The following is a 15295-nucleotide window of genomic DNA, read 5'->3' on the forward strand; positions in this document are numbered from 1 at the left end:
AAGACACACTGGCTTCTGCCTCCGAGTTCTGGAAGCCTGAGCTTTCAGTCCTCCAGCAAGACACGCTGGCCGTGGAGACGAGGGTCTGGGGGCTGCCCGCCGTGGGATCCCCTTGCGGGGCAGTGGGCAGTGGCTGGGGAGGCCTGCACAAGGCTGACCACACCTGCCCTCGCCGTGGATGGGCTGGTGCCGTCTCTGCGTTGAGTCGGGAAGGCGACAGTGGGTGCCGGGGGGTCCTCACGCTGAGCTCCAGGGAGGGCCTCCTGGGGACCTACTCACCGCAGACAGCTCGGGCAGGCCCGCACCGCGTGGCTCGCGGGGGCTTTTAGGCATATGAATCTCCCCAGTCGTTTGTTCCTAGATAAGAAAGGCTCTTTTATGATTTTCAATTTGCCCTTATTCTGATGAAAAGAAGCCAGGGTTGGACCGCCCAAGACGGAGCTAATCAAATAAAGCAAATTGGTGTTACCTTCTCCTCATCCTTATGATTCCTGTGGCTCCAGCTGGAATTTATTATGAAAAGCAATTGGTTTTCATATCTGGCAGATTGCAGCCCGGGCCCAGCCTGACAGCCCTTACTTCCCGATTATTCCATAAATAGCCCGGAGTGGCCAGACCCGGGTGGCAGAGGAGAGGGGAGGTCACAGAGTGCTCCCCACCCACTTCCTTGCTCCTTGTCCCCCAAATCATGGAGACCCTCTAAACAAGGCAGAAGAAAACACCAGGTGGCTAGTTAATAAACCAGCCCCTTCCCACGAGATCTGGGCTGTCGCCAGGGCGTCACGGGGCTCTGTTTGGTGTCCCAACAACCTTGCTGTGCTCTAGCCATCAATTACCACTCTTGCCGGGCTTGTGTGTGAGGGAGATAAGCAGGGGAGACATTCCTTCCCCAGATTTCTTTCCTCCCCTTGCAACAAAGGGAAGAACTATCAGAACACTTTAAATCAGGCTCCAGTGATCCTTCCTTTATATGAAGCGTTCTGCCACATGAACAGTTCCCGTGGGCTCTGAAAGTGCCCTGGGCTGTTGCTAGTGAGAGGTGAAGGGTCCCCAGGATGTGCGGGGGATTTCTAGCAAGGCGCCAGGAAGGGGTGCAGTGAGTGGCTTGCAGCTGTGTGACGTTGGGAAAGTGAATTCCCTTCTCTGTGCCTCGGACCTTCTTCTCTGTAAAATGAGGATCCAGTACCCACCTGCTGACAATGCTGTGGGGTGAGGGTGAGACAAGTGTGTAAAGGGCCCTCCCCTGTGTCTGCCGCGCCGCCGTAAATGCTGGATAAACGGGGCCTCTTGTTGTTGTCATAGTAATTGTTGCCATGCTCATTGTTGACATTTTGAACCAAGCTGTGTACTTGTAATGGTGCATCTAAATCAGGTCGTTTCGTGCTGGAGAGATCAGAGAGAAAGGTGTGGGTACATAAATATGTGAGCTGCAATTAAGGGTGGCACTTCTCATTTCCCAGCTGCCCACTGGAACGGAGATTTAGCGCTGCCTCAGGAGCAGCACCCACAGCTCCAGGACACTGCGGTTTGTGCCTTGTCATCGGGGCCTGTTTCACATTTGGGGTCAGGGCTTGAAGGCCACTGGAACTGCAGGAACAGCATTTTCCTCTCGCTGGGCCCTTCCATGACCCATGGTGGGAGGGAAGGAAAGAGAGGAGCTTGCCTAGGGCTTGGGTTCCAGCTGGAAAAAGGGAAATTCTTTGGAGATGTTCCCTGTTTAGAAGCCTCCCAGACATTGTTCATGAAGTCCTATTAGAAACGAGGACATCACTGTTCTCCAAGGGAAGCTACAAGGAACAGATCTTATGAACTCAGTGGACCAATAGCTGGTCCACCAGAACAGAATTTACTGCACAAAGCCCACTGCGTCTAGACCAGGACAGAAGGATGGACTGATGACAGACAGACAACAGACTAGCACCTGAGGAAGTCCAGGGACTGCTGGAGTGGTGGGCGGGATCTCAGTTGTCTGCATGGAATTTGAGGTGGTTGTCAAGGTCCTGGAAGTGATTGGTTAGTGACAGGGAAAGTAGGGGTTCTAGGAGGAAGGACCATGAACCTGAGCTGTTTGGGGTACACTGATCTAAAGTTAGACTCAGGCCCTGGAAAGAGTATCCAGATCATTTCTTTTGTAGGATTAACCTAGTCTTGGATGCATGGATGCAACCCCCAGTGGTGCTGTAAATTCCTATTTAATATCCACACACAAAACCTCTCAACACATCACTCCTCTGATTTTCCATTATTAATCGTCCTCTATCTACCTAATTTGAAAAATACATCTCTCCCTGAAGTGGTGGATGTGTATGCATGAGCCCAAGGGTTTGGGGGTGGGCTGTCCCATGGGTGGGTTTTGCAGTTACATCCGACAATGTGCCATTTCATTACTTCCCAAGAGCTTCCATCATTGTTTCCCACAGGGAACCCAACAAAAGGGGGCCAAGTTTATTATTCTCATGAGAACATGTATTACATGGCAGGCAGCGTGCTGGGCACCTTGCAGACATTGTCTACCGCCTCGGAGAGATCAGGCAGTTTGTTGAAGGTCACACAGCTCATAATGAGCTGAGTCCAGATTGAAGATGTAACCAAGAGCTCACCCCAAATCCCATCTCATCTTCTGTTTAAAAACTGCTTCTTATGGAAAATTTCAAATACTAACAAATGTAGAACGGCTAGTGTAAGGAACTCCACATACTCACCCTTCACTTTCAGCTGTGGCCAGTTGGCAGCCAGTCTTATATCCACACATCACACTTTATTACACACATTATTTTGAAGTACACCTTAGACTATATAATTTCATTGGTGAATGTTTCAGCATATATCTTATATATGCATTTAACTCAATCTCTCTCTTTCTATATATATGTATATGATCACTTTTAAAAAATACTTCTGCACTACAAGTATCTTAAAAATTAATAATTCTAAACATCATTAAATATCCAATCACTGTTCAAAACTCCAATTGTTTCACAAATGCCACATATATATTTTTTTATGCTTCGTTTGACCCAATATCCAAGTAAGGTTTACACGTTGTGACGGGTTGATAGAAATCTTTGTCTCTTTTAATCTATGTATTCCCACTGTTCCCACTCTATTCTGTCCTTCTCATTGAATTTGTTGAAGAATCCAGGTCACTGGTCCTGCAGAGTTTCCTGCAGTCTGAATTTTGCGGTCTGTGTCCTCGTGGTGTCCCTCGTACTGCGTTCTTCCGCCTGTGCGCATCGTATAAAGTGGCAGTTAGAGCAAGTGGTCTGAATGACTTCAGGCTTCCCTTGTTTGGTTCCAGCAAAATGTCCTTCCACCAGGGACACATACTATCTGGTTTTTTCTCTTCTGTGATATCAGCCACTGTTAATAATCCATTAATTCACTAGGGGTTTCAAAATGGTGATATTTTAATTCTCTCATTTCCTTTATTGGCTGGAATACTTTTACAGAGAAAGTCCTTTCTTTTGTTGTTTGTTAACTCAAAGGACTAGTTTGTACAGGGAATGTAGCATCAATGCCTGATTCTTCCTCCCACCCTGTTTGTTTGTTTGTTTGTTTCTTTCTTTCTTTCATTTTCAAAATAATGCATTGGGTCACTAGCATCCTCCAACAATAATCAATTAGTTTTTTGTTTGTGTGCTTTATGATTATTTATGAACATATGGATTTAAACATATTTAGTGTTTTAAACCACTGCAGTTACTATTCTTATTGATGTTCAAATTGTCCCGTCTTTGGTTAGTGGGAACTTCTTCAAGTTGGTTCCTTTTAAACACATGATGTTTAAGTCTTTGATACAGTTCACCTCATACTTAATGGTGAAACTAAATGTTTTCCCCCAACATGAAGAACAAGATAAGGATGTTTATTCTTACCACTTCTATTCAACATTGTATTGGAGGTTCTAGCCAGTGCAATAAGGCAAGAAAAAGAAATGAAAAGTGTCTAGAATAGAAACAAAGAAGTAAAACAATATTTATTCACAAGTGATTTGATTATATATGTAGAAGTCCTAAAGAACCTGCAAAAAAATTTACTAGAACTCATAAATGAATTTAGCAAGGGCATAGGATACAAGATCAATATACAAAAATCAATGTATTTCTATATAGTGGAAATGAACAATCCAAAAATGAAATTAAGAAAGCAGTTTCATTCACAAAAGCACCAAAAAGAATAAATTACTTAGATAAATTTAATTTACAAAGTGTAAAACCAGTACTACAAAGTCTTACTGAGAGAAATTAAAGATTTACATAAGTGGAGAGACATTCCATGTTCTGTGATCAGAAGCAATTGGAAGATTCAATATCATTAATATTGTCAATATTGTTTTCTTAGAAAAAAATGCAAGAGCAGATTTTTGCAACCTTGGGTTAGGCAAAAAATTCTTAGATAATGACACTAAAGGCATGATTCACGAAAGAAAAAAATTGAGAAATTGAACTTTACTAAAATTGAAACCTGTTGCTCTTTAAAAGAAACAATTAATAAAAAGAAAAGTCGAGGACTGAGAGAAAATATTTGCAAATCGTGTATCTGATAAAGAACTTGTAACCAGATTTTATGTAAATAACTCTTACAACTCAAAAAGAAGAAGACAAACAACTAAATTAAAAATGGGCAAAAGATTCAAATAGACATTTCACCAAAGAAATTACATGAATTGCTAATAAGGACATGAAAAGATGCTCAACATCATTAGTCATTAGGGAAATGCAAATTAAAACCCTACCACACACCCACTAGGATGGCAATAATCCAAGAGATAGACAATGCCAAATGTTGGGGAGGATGTGGAAACGTTGCAAACCTCAGATATTTCTAGTGGGAATGTAAAATCATGCAACCATTTTGGAAAACAGTCTGGCAGTTTTATTTTTATGTAATCAGATGTACCTATCTTTCACACACTGGTGCTAGATTTTTGATCATGTTTAGGAAAGTTTTCTCCACTTTCCGGTTAGAGAAATTCATATGCATTTTCTTCCAGAGTAATGTATGATTTTATTTATTGCATTTAAATCTCTGGTCCATTTGGAATTTATGCTTCTATAAGACGTGAAGGATAGATTCAGTTTTGTCCTTGTTCCACAGGCCAAAATCATTTATTGAAAAGTCAGTCCCCTACTGACTTGAGATACCTCCTTTATTGTATTGGGACTATTTCTGGATTTCCTATTCTGTTCCGTGGGCTATCTGTGTGACAGTTCCATACTTTAAAACTACAGAGACCTTATAGAACGTGTTGATAGCTGGTAGGGCTAGCTTCTACAACTTGGTCCTCTTTATTGGAGTTTTTCTGGCTATCCTTGGTGTTTGTATCCCTCTCAATAAATTTTATAATAAATTTTTCTAGGCAGAAAAAATATTCTGTTGGGATTCTTGTTGCCATTACATTACATTGATAAATTAGCTTTGGGAAGATTGACGTTTTTATGATCCTAACTCTTCCTGACCAAGACCATGTTATGCTTTTTCATTTATTGAAATCTACTTCTGTGTCTTTTAGATATTTTTCTCCTTAGGTTTTGGGAATTTCTTCTTAAATTTATGCCTAGGTATTTAATTTTCTTTTTCTCTATAGTGAGTGAAGTCTTCCATCATTCCTTCTGTCTGTTTTGTGTGTGTGTGTGTGCGCGCACATGTGGGTGTGTGTATATGACACACACACACATATAAGCTATTATATAAGGATATATATTTTATTCATTATGTGTTTTAATTTTGTACCTGTTTCTTTACTTTTATAATTTGCAGCACTATTTTCCACTGATCCATGATCTTTTTTTACCACATTGCACTGGGCGTTACTGGTTTTGCTAGCTATTAGTTTCTTAGATGAAAAGATGTCTTGGCTAGAAACTTCCCTGGGTAGAATGAAGCCCCTGGTTGTTCACCTTCTTGCCTCGAAGGTCCTCTCACTGCTGCAGTGGAGGTCTCAGATTATTTTCCTGAGGCTCCTTAGACCGTCAGCCTTAGCCTGGCTTCTCTCAGAAGGAGAGCCTGAGATGAGGATTTTAGTACAAGAAGTTTATTTGAGAAGTGGTCCCAGGAGACACCAGCAGGGGAGTATGAAAGCAAGAGAGGAAAGGGAGGAGTACAAATAAAGGGTACTTTCCCCCAGCAAGTCACCACTGTGGGCACCTGCACCTTCTGCTCCGGGAGACCGTCTAAAGCACCCAGTTATCCTAACCACTGGGGCAAGGCGGTCTGGGATGGCCTCAGTGGTATCCCAGCTGGACTAGGACATAAGGAAGCTAGGAATCCACCCACCAAATCCCCGTCCACTGAGTGAGGGGTGCTTTCAGGGAGTCAAAGTCCACTCAGCCAGTAGAGCAGAAGTGAGATTCAAACCCGAACTGGCCCCGCAGCCTGTGCCTTGGAGGAGGCTCTGAAGTCAGGAGTAAGGCTGAACTCTGCTCACTTTCTGGCTCAAAAGTCTTGATTGCCTCGTCTTTATGTTGGGGATGGTAATAATACCTACCTCCTGGGGTTGCCATGGGGATGAAAAGATTTAGAGGATAGACAAGAGACAGATAGAGATAGAGATGTCGAGGTAGATGTAGATAAAGATACAGACATAGGTGTAGATGCAGACATAGACACAGATGGAGATAGAGACATAGATGAGACCCAGACGAACATGGAGATGTAGACCAAGACGTAGAGGTAGACATAGACACAGACGTGGAGGGAGACACAGACACAGACTGTGGAGGGAGACACAGACACAGACGCGGAGGGAGACATAGACATAGATTTAAATGTAGACATAGATGGAGGTATAGACGTGGGTGTAGATGCAGATATAGACCTAGGTACAGATGTAGATGTAGACACAGATGGAGGTATAGATACAGATGTAGACGTAGACATAGATGGAGGTATATAGGTAATATTCATAGATGTGGACAGAGATGTAGATGTCGATGTAGACACAGGCATAGACAGACAGAGATGATGCAGACTTAGGCTACATGTGGAGTGCTCCTCCCAGCGCCGGCACTAACTGGGAGTTGGTGACACTGTCACACAGCAGGACTTCGTGCCTCCTCCTTGCAGTCACTGTCACCCTCTGTCCTCAACTCCCCACTTCTTTGCTTTTCTCAGATGGGTGCTACCTTTTGTGCTGTCGTGACACTTACTAAAGCTCTCCTCTGACTGGCCCCCTCTCTGGGGGTCTAACCCCGCTCTCGTTCTTCCCAGGGCAGTGCTCCAGCACCCCTCCCGCCCCCGACCTTCCTCGGAGCCCTCCCACCAGCTCTGCTTGCTCTCAGTTGTATCCTGGGATGGCACTGCAGCCTCCCTTCCTTCGACTGTGGGGCACGTGGGCCCCTCTGCAGCCCATCTGGCTTTCCCTGGGCCATTCTTAGGACCCATGGACCATGGAGAGAGGGGCCTTCCACCATCATGCAGAGCGGAGCAAGTCACAAGAAAATCAGAGTAGTGGATTAAACACTACTAGGTTGCTCATCACTGCAAGTTAAAATGACGACTCCGTGTATTAAAGCCATTTAAGTTGGACACTTCGGGTCCCTGTGGGATTATGTCCTGCTAAAAGTGTCGGATGACAGGGTGTCCCGCACTCCCAGAATGCAGAGGGCGGTCACCAGAGGAAGACGGGTTTCCTTCGGTGGGTGCAGCTGTGATTCTGACTGTGGACGTGACAGTGTCTGGGGGGGATCCGTTCTCTCTGGGTCACACCAGATACAATCTGGGGACAAGTCGGCCTGGAGACACTGCTGGGGTTCGTGGATCCTGTTTAGAAAGGGAAAGAGCAAATCACTGTTCCTGCCTTAGCTCATGAGAAGCAGGGCTGCGCTAACGTCGGGTCCTTTTCACAGATGAGTTTTCTAGGACCTAGGGGGTCCCTGCTACCCTCCCATTGTGTCTTCATTCCTGTTTGGAGGAGGCGAGTCAACCAGAGCCCGTCTGCTTGATCGGATGTATTCCTTAGCTTTTTCCTTGGGCAGTGGCTTAAGCGCAGCTCTTGGACTTCGGGGCCCTTCTGGTAGATCTTTCAGGAAGTGCGAGGGCTCACAGTGCTCTGAAGATCGGGGGCGAGCACCGGGGGCTGAAGTGGAAAGAGGCTGGCACAGCTGGGCCTGTATTCGAGCCTACCTGCCATTCAGAAACGGAAGAGCACGGTGAGGTTTCCAACGCGGACTTGTAAGTGCGAGAGACAGATACCGGCAGGTGACAGGTTGTGACAAGCGCAGGAGCTGTTTCCCGATTGTTTTAGTCACGCAGACTCAGGGAGGAAACCAGCACTGACACAAACCAATTGCGTCGTGATCGGCAAAAAATGAAGTGTTGGGAGGCGCTGTTGAAAGTCTGTAATTTCCAACGGAAGTGCTGTTTAGTCACCACCTTGCTGCTGAATGACACAGCCCGGCTGGGTGGGGACTACAATTAGCTGCTGTCACCCCGGAGTGATTTTCTTTCCCCTACAGACACCAGAATAGTAAGACATCAATAGCCAGCGACATTGTGTGCCCAGTTGTGAAAGGGCCCGCAGTTCAAAGGGAAAGAGGACAGGATGGAGGCTCCTGCCCCAGCCGCGGGGAAGGCGGGCTGCCTCCTCCCTCAGCTCTGCGGCGGCCTTGCAGGGCCACTTGCTCTGCCTTGCCAGGGTCAGGCGCTGTCTCGGCCGGGCTGGGAGGGCGCTGGCACAGCCTGCGGGGGCAGGCCTCGCGGGGCGCGGGCCCCTTGCCGTTCCCTTTCCTGCGCCGAGCCTTCAGGCGCACAGCGACGCGGAGCCGGCCGGGCCGGGCCGGGCCGGGCCGGGCCGGGCGGGCCACGGGCTGGAGCTGCCTGGGAGGTCTTGCTTGAAGGCCGGGCTGCGCGCGCGCGCCTCCCGCGGCTTGATCCCGGAAGCAGCCCGCCTCAGCGCTCGCCCTCAGCTGCCAGAGGAGCTTAGCTCTTTGTCCGCCTGTTTTCTCCAGAGCGAAACAGCTCCCGGGACGAGCGCGAGCCTCCTGCTCTGCGGTTGACGCTCGGCGTCTCTGAGGCAGAGTCTAGGTTCTCTTGTTCTTTGCTAAGCGGCACAAGGACCGCCACCCCACCTTTAGCATGTAGCAAACAGGCACCTGTTTTCCTAAGGTACGGTGGTCGTGGACCGAATAAACAAGTTCACCTGGCGGTGCTGAGCCCTCTGACAGCAGAAGCCCAGGTGGGAGGGAATCAGGCCCTCAGCTTGCTGGAGAAGAAGGGCCACAGCGGCTCCTCCGTATCCCGCGCTCGTCTAAACACAGGCAATGAATCAAGAACGTTTGGCCTCAGCGACTAGTTCCTCCATCGGTCTGCTCTTAACATAGTCATCTAGTGTCTGCGTTAAACTTATTTATTTCCTAGTGTTGGGTGATGGATTAAAAGATGTGTAGAAAATCTTTCTACAAGAGATAAGATACTGCAGCCTGCCACAACCCCCCACCCCCACCCCCGGCCCTGCCTCTTTTGCTTTCCTTTCTGTTTTTCCTACTTTTCGGTGCGGAGCTCAGGCCCCCAGTCGTATATCCTGATTAGATGGTGGATATTACTACAGGGATGTTTTTTAAGACTATCATTGACACATTTAATTCATTAGGTACCAAATCCACAAGCAAATTTTGGCTGGCCATAAAACACGGTTAATCCAGGGAGCTGCAATAAAAGGTGAAAAATTATGTTCCAGCAAATGTGGAATATTGCTTTTCTGTAGAGACTTTTACTGGGCTACGCGATCTTTCTTCATAAATTTTTTTCTTCTGCTTGGTTCTCTTGGTAACTTAACCATTTGTTGTTTCCAGACCACAGAATGGCTCAATGATACTCTACAACAGGAAGAAAGTGAAATACAGGAAAGATGGGTATTGCTGGAAAAAGAGGAAAGATGGGAAAACGACCAGAGAGGACCACATGAAACTGAAGGTCCAGGGAGTAGAGGTAAAGAGCGGAAAAGACGCTCGTGTTCCACAAATGTTGTTTCCGGGCTGCGGAGGGTGCAATTGCTTTTGGAGTCATTTGAGGCCAGTCGCCTCTGTCAAAAGTGTTATTGGTTGCCAAGACCCTGTCTGTTGTTTTTCTTTCTTTCTTTCTTTCTTTTTCTTTCTTTCTACCGACTAAAGCGCTCCCGTTTCTCGGGGGTCGTTGGTGTACAGCTGGGATTGGCAGGGTTCCCGCAGAATCACGCACTGTGTTTGTCACAGGGAGCCTCTGGTGCCTTGAGAGTTTGCAGGTGCGAGGGGAGAGGGGGAGCTGTGTAAGGCATCTCCCACCTGGGGTGGTCGGGGCTGGTGAGCCCCGACCAGAACCCTCTCCTGACAAACCCTTCCGTTTCCCTCTGGATGCTGCAGCCTCAGGATAACCAGGCGTGTTGTGGGGCTGGGGTGGAGGTGGGCGCTGCACGAAGCATCTCTAGAGGTGGTGCCGACATCAGCTTGGGTCCTGGGGGATGACGGGGTGCAGTCTGGCTTCCTGGCTATTTTGCTGTGACGCCACGTGCTCTCAGCCTTGGGCAGCCACGGAGACATCCCCACACACCCCCACCCCTCTCCTCTTCCCCTTGCTTGAGGCCCGAGCCGGCTGTCACAGTGGTAGAGAGAGGACTCTGGGTCAGTGAGCACCCACTCGTCTGCTTTTCCGGCTGATCCTTGAAAGGGATCTTCCCCTGGTTGCTGGCAGCCGCTGTCATGGGCCAGGAGCGGAGAAGCTGGCTGTGACCACCTGGTATTTCAGACTGGTCAGAGAGGGGGCTCCTGGAGTTCACTGGTGTGCGGGGTCCGGTCCTCTAGCAAACATGCCAGGATTGATCACCAGGACCCACTCGAGTTCAACGGCTCACCCTCCACACTGACGTGCTTTGTGACGCACTTTGTCATCATGACTTTTTCTGTATTAATCACGTGCTTTTATGGCTGTTAAAAATAGCATCCAATGGCTTTTACTATATTACCCTCCGGAGAGAGCTAACTTGTGTTTTATGCTTTTGCGTTTTTTTTTTTTAAACACCTAATAACAATGCTTTATGATGATGAACACAGAAAAGCCCAGATTGGAGAAAACCCCAGTCCCCTGCGTTCTCCTGTGCTCGGTGTTTGCACAGCGCGGTGTGAGCGACCACACAAGACATTAAATGCAGATTCCCCGCATGTGCTGCTCCGGACCCAGCTCTCAGATGGTGACTAGTGCTTGTGCAAACAGATTAGCCATCGTTACAGGGACCTGAGGGAGGTGTGGTTTGTTCTTACTTCCCTCAGTGGAGGAATGGTTCAAAAGTGAGGAGAGGGGAGGGGACACTCACACCAGGACTGCCAGGGTCTGTGGGGAGCCACACCCAGACCACGGCCCTTGGCCCCTGTGCCCGCGAGCCTCTGGTACACTTCATGTCAGTGCTGTGTAAATCAGGAACTTCTGGTTGTAAGTGACAGCGGGGTGGAATCCTCCCTTAGCGGCAGCCAAAGCCCAGGGAAAAAAGCCACAGTGTTCATTCTTTCCCCTCGTGTTATAAATTAGAAATGTCACCGGATGGAGTCAGAGTGATTTATGGTGATTTTTAGGCCACATTTATGTTAGGAGTAATTTGCAGCTCGCTCTCTTGCAGTCTCCTGTGTAGACGCGTGTGCGGGGGCCGCCCGGACCCTCAGACCACCAAGGAGGAGGGTGCTTTAGGTGGTGAGGGGTTTCCGTAACTTTCTGGGCATGAGTGGCACTGGGGCAGTAGGAACGGGAGGCGGGCTCAGAGAAGCCTTGTCGGCAACACAAGGAGTGTGCTTCCAGGTTCTGTGAGAGTGAGCCCCCTCCGCCTCCGGTGGGTGTGAGGTGTGGTGGCCTCTCGCACTGAGCCTAGGGAGTTGTCCCGTAGAGCCAATCAGCAAACGTTGACTGTGGCCCTACTCTGTGCAGGGCCCTGTGGTGTCTACAGAGAAAATAGGAGCCAAGTTCTCTGCCCCACGGACTCACCATTAAACTGAGGAGGTGGCCAGATTCACATCTGAAAGTCATTAGCCGTGCTGCAATGTACAGAAGCCTGAGCTTTTAAGACGTGCGCTGGGAGTTCAGAGTGGGCGGGAGTGACCTAAACACCTAATAACAATGACGCTTCTCCTAGCTGAGACGGGCTGCAAGCTGAGCTCTTAGACTTGGGTCGGATCGTGGGTGTCACTGACATGGGACCAGTGGCGGGGAGTCCAGTGGTCATGCAGGCGACAGTGGGCAGGTCGTCCTTCCCCTCTGGGAAACTGCAAGGCAGATATCCTATGGGGTTTTGCATCTCATAGGAGGAGGGGGCTTCCCAGTTTGGACCCTGCTTCCTCCTTCAGCAGATTCAGTCAGGTGGTTCCCACTGACTCGGTGCCGATATGCCAGGCACGTGCCAGCGGCCGCCCCAACTGCGGGGTGAGGCAGGGCGTCCTGCTCAGGGTCTTGGGGCTGTGATTTTCTGCCGCCCACTCCGGTTTCCTCAGTTCAAGGGCATGTAAAGATCCGCCGTTTACCATATCACTTGCTGTAAGCCTTCCCTCAGGCCAGGAAGACTTCCAGCCCGTTCGTGGGACTGCTCAGCGGTCTGGCTTCTTTTGTTCTCGGAGGCTGGGGCCCTTGGTACACACAGCTTCTCAAAGACACATTGATTTTCTCATCCAGGCACAGGAAGGGGGCGGCCGCTTTTGAAGCTGATGAGCTGTTAGGTCCACGATTAGTTGTCTTGTCTGTAAGCCAAGGAGAAGGCAGCTCGATAAGGTTTCCAGGGATGACAAAGGTTGGCAGAGAGGAAGAGGAAAGTGGTTGTGGTGTCAACATTTCATGAGATGAGATCTCAGCAGGCCTGGAGCGGGTCCTGCCCCCCAGGTAGATTTACGCCTGCTTCCCTGGGGCCTGGAATGGGGAGAGGAGCCCTGGGGGTGGGAGAGCAGGCAGGCAGACCTTAAGCTCCCCGTGCCTCCGGGATCGCCGAGCCGCGGGGGGACGAGCGGGGTGAAGTCTGCCTAAGGTGTTCTTTGGGCTGAGCTGGCAGAGTACTTTTCAATTTCTGGTGCTTTTCTCTGGCCCCAGGAACTTGCAGGGCTGTCTTCTGCTGTGTCCGCACGCGTGCTGGCTCTCCCGGAAGTGCCGGGTGTCTCAGAATCCAGGCTGTCTACCTCCTGACACCTTCGCTGCTGCGTTCCCACAGCAGCAGCCATAGGCTTTCGAATCTCCTATGCACCATGTACACTGTCTCATCCAATCCTTCTCAGAACATCCTTGCCAGGTACACATTGTTGTGCCCATTTCACAGGTAGAGATGGAGCCTTGAGAGGGTTTCTCTTTCCCCATGTCCCTCCACAAATCAGTGTGGAGCTGGGAAGTGAGCCTAGATCTGCCTGGTTCTACAGTGTGAGCACCTGTCCTGGGCATAAGGCAGGGTTTGTCGTTTTTCAGATGAAGTCCACCACGTGCCCTTCATTCATCAGCCCGCTCTCAGTGCTTTCTATCCACCAGCCTTGCGAGAGGTACTGAGGATGCATTGATGCCAAAAAGAACACTCTCGATCTTGCAGAGACCAAAAAATCAAGCAGGCAACTCTCATGTGCGGTCGTAGGGGCTGGGAGAGAAGCATTACCCGGCCCCGTGTGGAACACATAGGAGGGGTGCCTAAGGCAGACTTGGTCTTCAGAAATGACAAAGGCACTGAGAACTAGATACTGATGGGGACTAGACAGTACCTGAGCAAGGATGGGAGCTAGTGAAGGGCAGAGACAGAGGCTGCTGAAAAAGAGCTAACATGATTTAAAGCAGTAGGTGGCCAGAACTGTGACATGTGGGTATCTCTCCCAGCCCTTTGCAGAGCAGATGCTCTCCCTTCTCCCCACCCTCAGCCCCCTGGGGATGAAGCTCTCCCTGCTCTGATCATAAGGCGTGCCTTGTCGTGGACATCCTGCCTTTGGAACCAATGGGTGGCCATTGCACAGAGGCTGTCGGCTCAGCAGGAGCAAAGGCATCCTTCCCTGCTGTGCCTGTTCCCAGGTGGATGGGTACCTGCTGGCCTGGACCATCTGCCCGGTGGGAATGCCAGCCATCGCCTCTGACTGGAATTTTCAGCAGTGAAGAGAGAGTTTAGTTTTGCTGACCTGTTGGTGCTGCCTAAGAGAATGAAAAGCTGCTTCGACTTTTCCACTAACTGCTGGAACACCTGAAGCCCGTCTTGAACGTGGCAGCAGCGGCGGGCAAGGTTGTGTTTTTGGACTTGGCCTCATTAGAAGTGATGCTCTTTATTTGGACACTTAGGCCACATATTAAGAAGAAGAAGAAAAACACCTCTTTTAAATGTAGGAACGATATTGTAGTTACCGCATTAGGAATTAACAGGGCATGAAATAGCTGTCTGCCTCGTGGCGATACCAGATCATTTCAGCTCTGCTTGCAGCCGTAAGATAAATAGGTATCTTGCGTGCAGCCGATGGGAAATATTTAAAATCGCCAGCCCCAAACATGCATTGTGCCCAAATCAAGTTTGGAAAACAGCAATGAATAGATAAGGAGGAAGCGAGTCGGCTGATGAAACAGCTGAGGGGCAGAAAGACAGTGAGTGAGTCTGCGCATCGCCACTCTGTGTTTTTCAATAGAATACAGATTTTTTGGTCTTCGTAAACGATGGTGTGGCTTTGGTCTGCGGATGGATTATATCACCCCATCTCTCTTCAGACTCTCCATGCACCCACTGGTCTACACCGTATAAGGTGTTCCTTGCTCAGAACCTGTCTTTCCCACGTCTACGCCAAGACTGTGTTAGCCTTGTAACTTCTGAACCTTCCAGGGCATCTCGCCCCATCTTCTGCAGCTTGGAGAAGTTAGTCCCTGTCTTTAAATGCTGTAGCTCTCCGTCTGTACCTTTGTTGAGGGAGTGTTCTCTTGGACTTCATAAGAGCTCTCTCCAGTTCAATAAACATAGATTAAGTACCTAGCATTTTCTAGATACTAGAAAGCCTCTGTGTGGCACCCAGATGCTAGGTGACCTGTTAAGCTCAGGATAGAGAGAGGCAAGCAAGACAGAGCATCCTGCTTGAGAAACTGACAGGAATGTGAAATTGATCATTTTGATATGGTCACCACAGAGGAGTGGGGTGTCAGAACAAACTTGTTTCCCTCTCCGAGGACAGAGTCTGGGTCCGTCACCCACGGGAACTTGTTCTGAGCAGTGGGACGTGCTGCAGGACCGCCTGCCTTCACAGGCACCCCCTCATCTGAGCCTCACCCCCACTGCTGTTCGGCCACGGCAGGTATTTTTTATCCCCGCTGGTTGCACGTCTGAGACTTAAACCCAGGTCTTCCATCTCCG

At 49.0% G+C, this 15295-nt stretch overlaps 1 protein-coding gene across 3 annotated transcripts in view; it reads left to right on the forward strand.

The window, feature by feature from the left end:
- Positions 1–15295, forward strand: part of CAMTA1 (calmodulin binding transcription activator 1) — an 828030-nt gene that overhangs the window by 385498 nt on the left and 427237 nt on the right. For all 3 annotated transcript variants that reach the window (XM_032495097.1, XM_032495096.1, XM_032495095.1), the window contains one exon: positions 9792–9927. In XM_032495097.1, the coding sequence (XP_032350988.1) occupies positions 9792–9927 (136 nt within the window). The remainder of the gene's footprint in view (positions 1–9791; positions 9928–15295) is intronic.

The sequence above is a fragment of the Camelus ferus genome, chromosome 13 (genome assembly GCF_009834535.1).
Source record: "Camelus ferus isolate YT-003-E chromosome 13, BCGSAC_Cfer_1.0, whole genome shotgun sequence".
NCBI lineage: Eukaryota > Metazoa > Chordata > Mammalia > Artiodactyla > Camelidae > Camelus > Camelus ferus.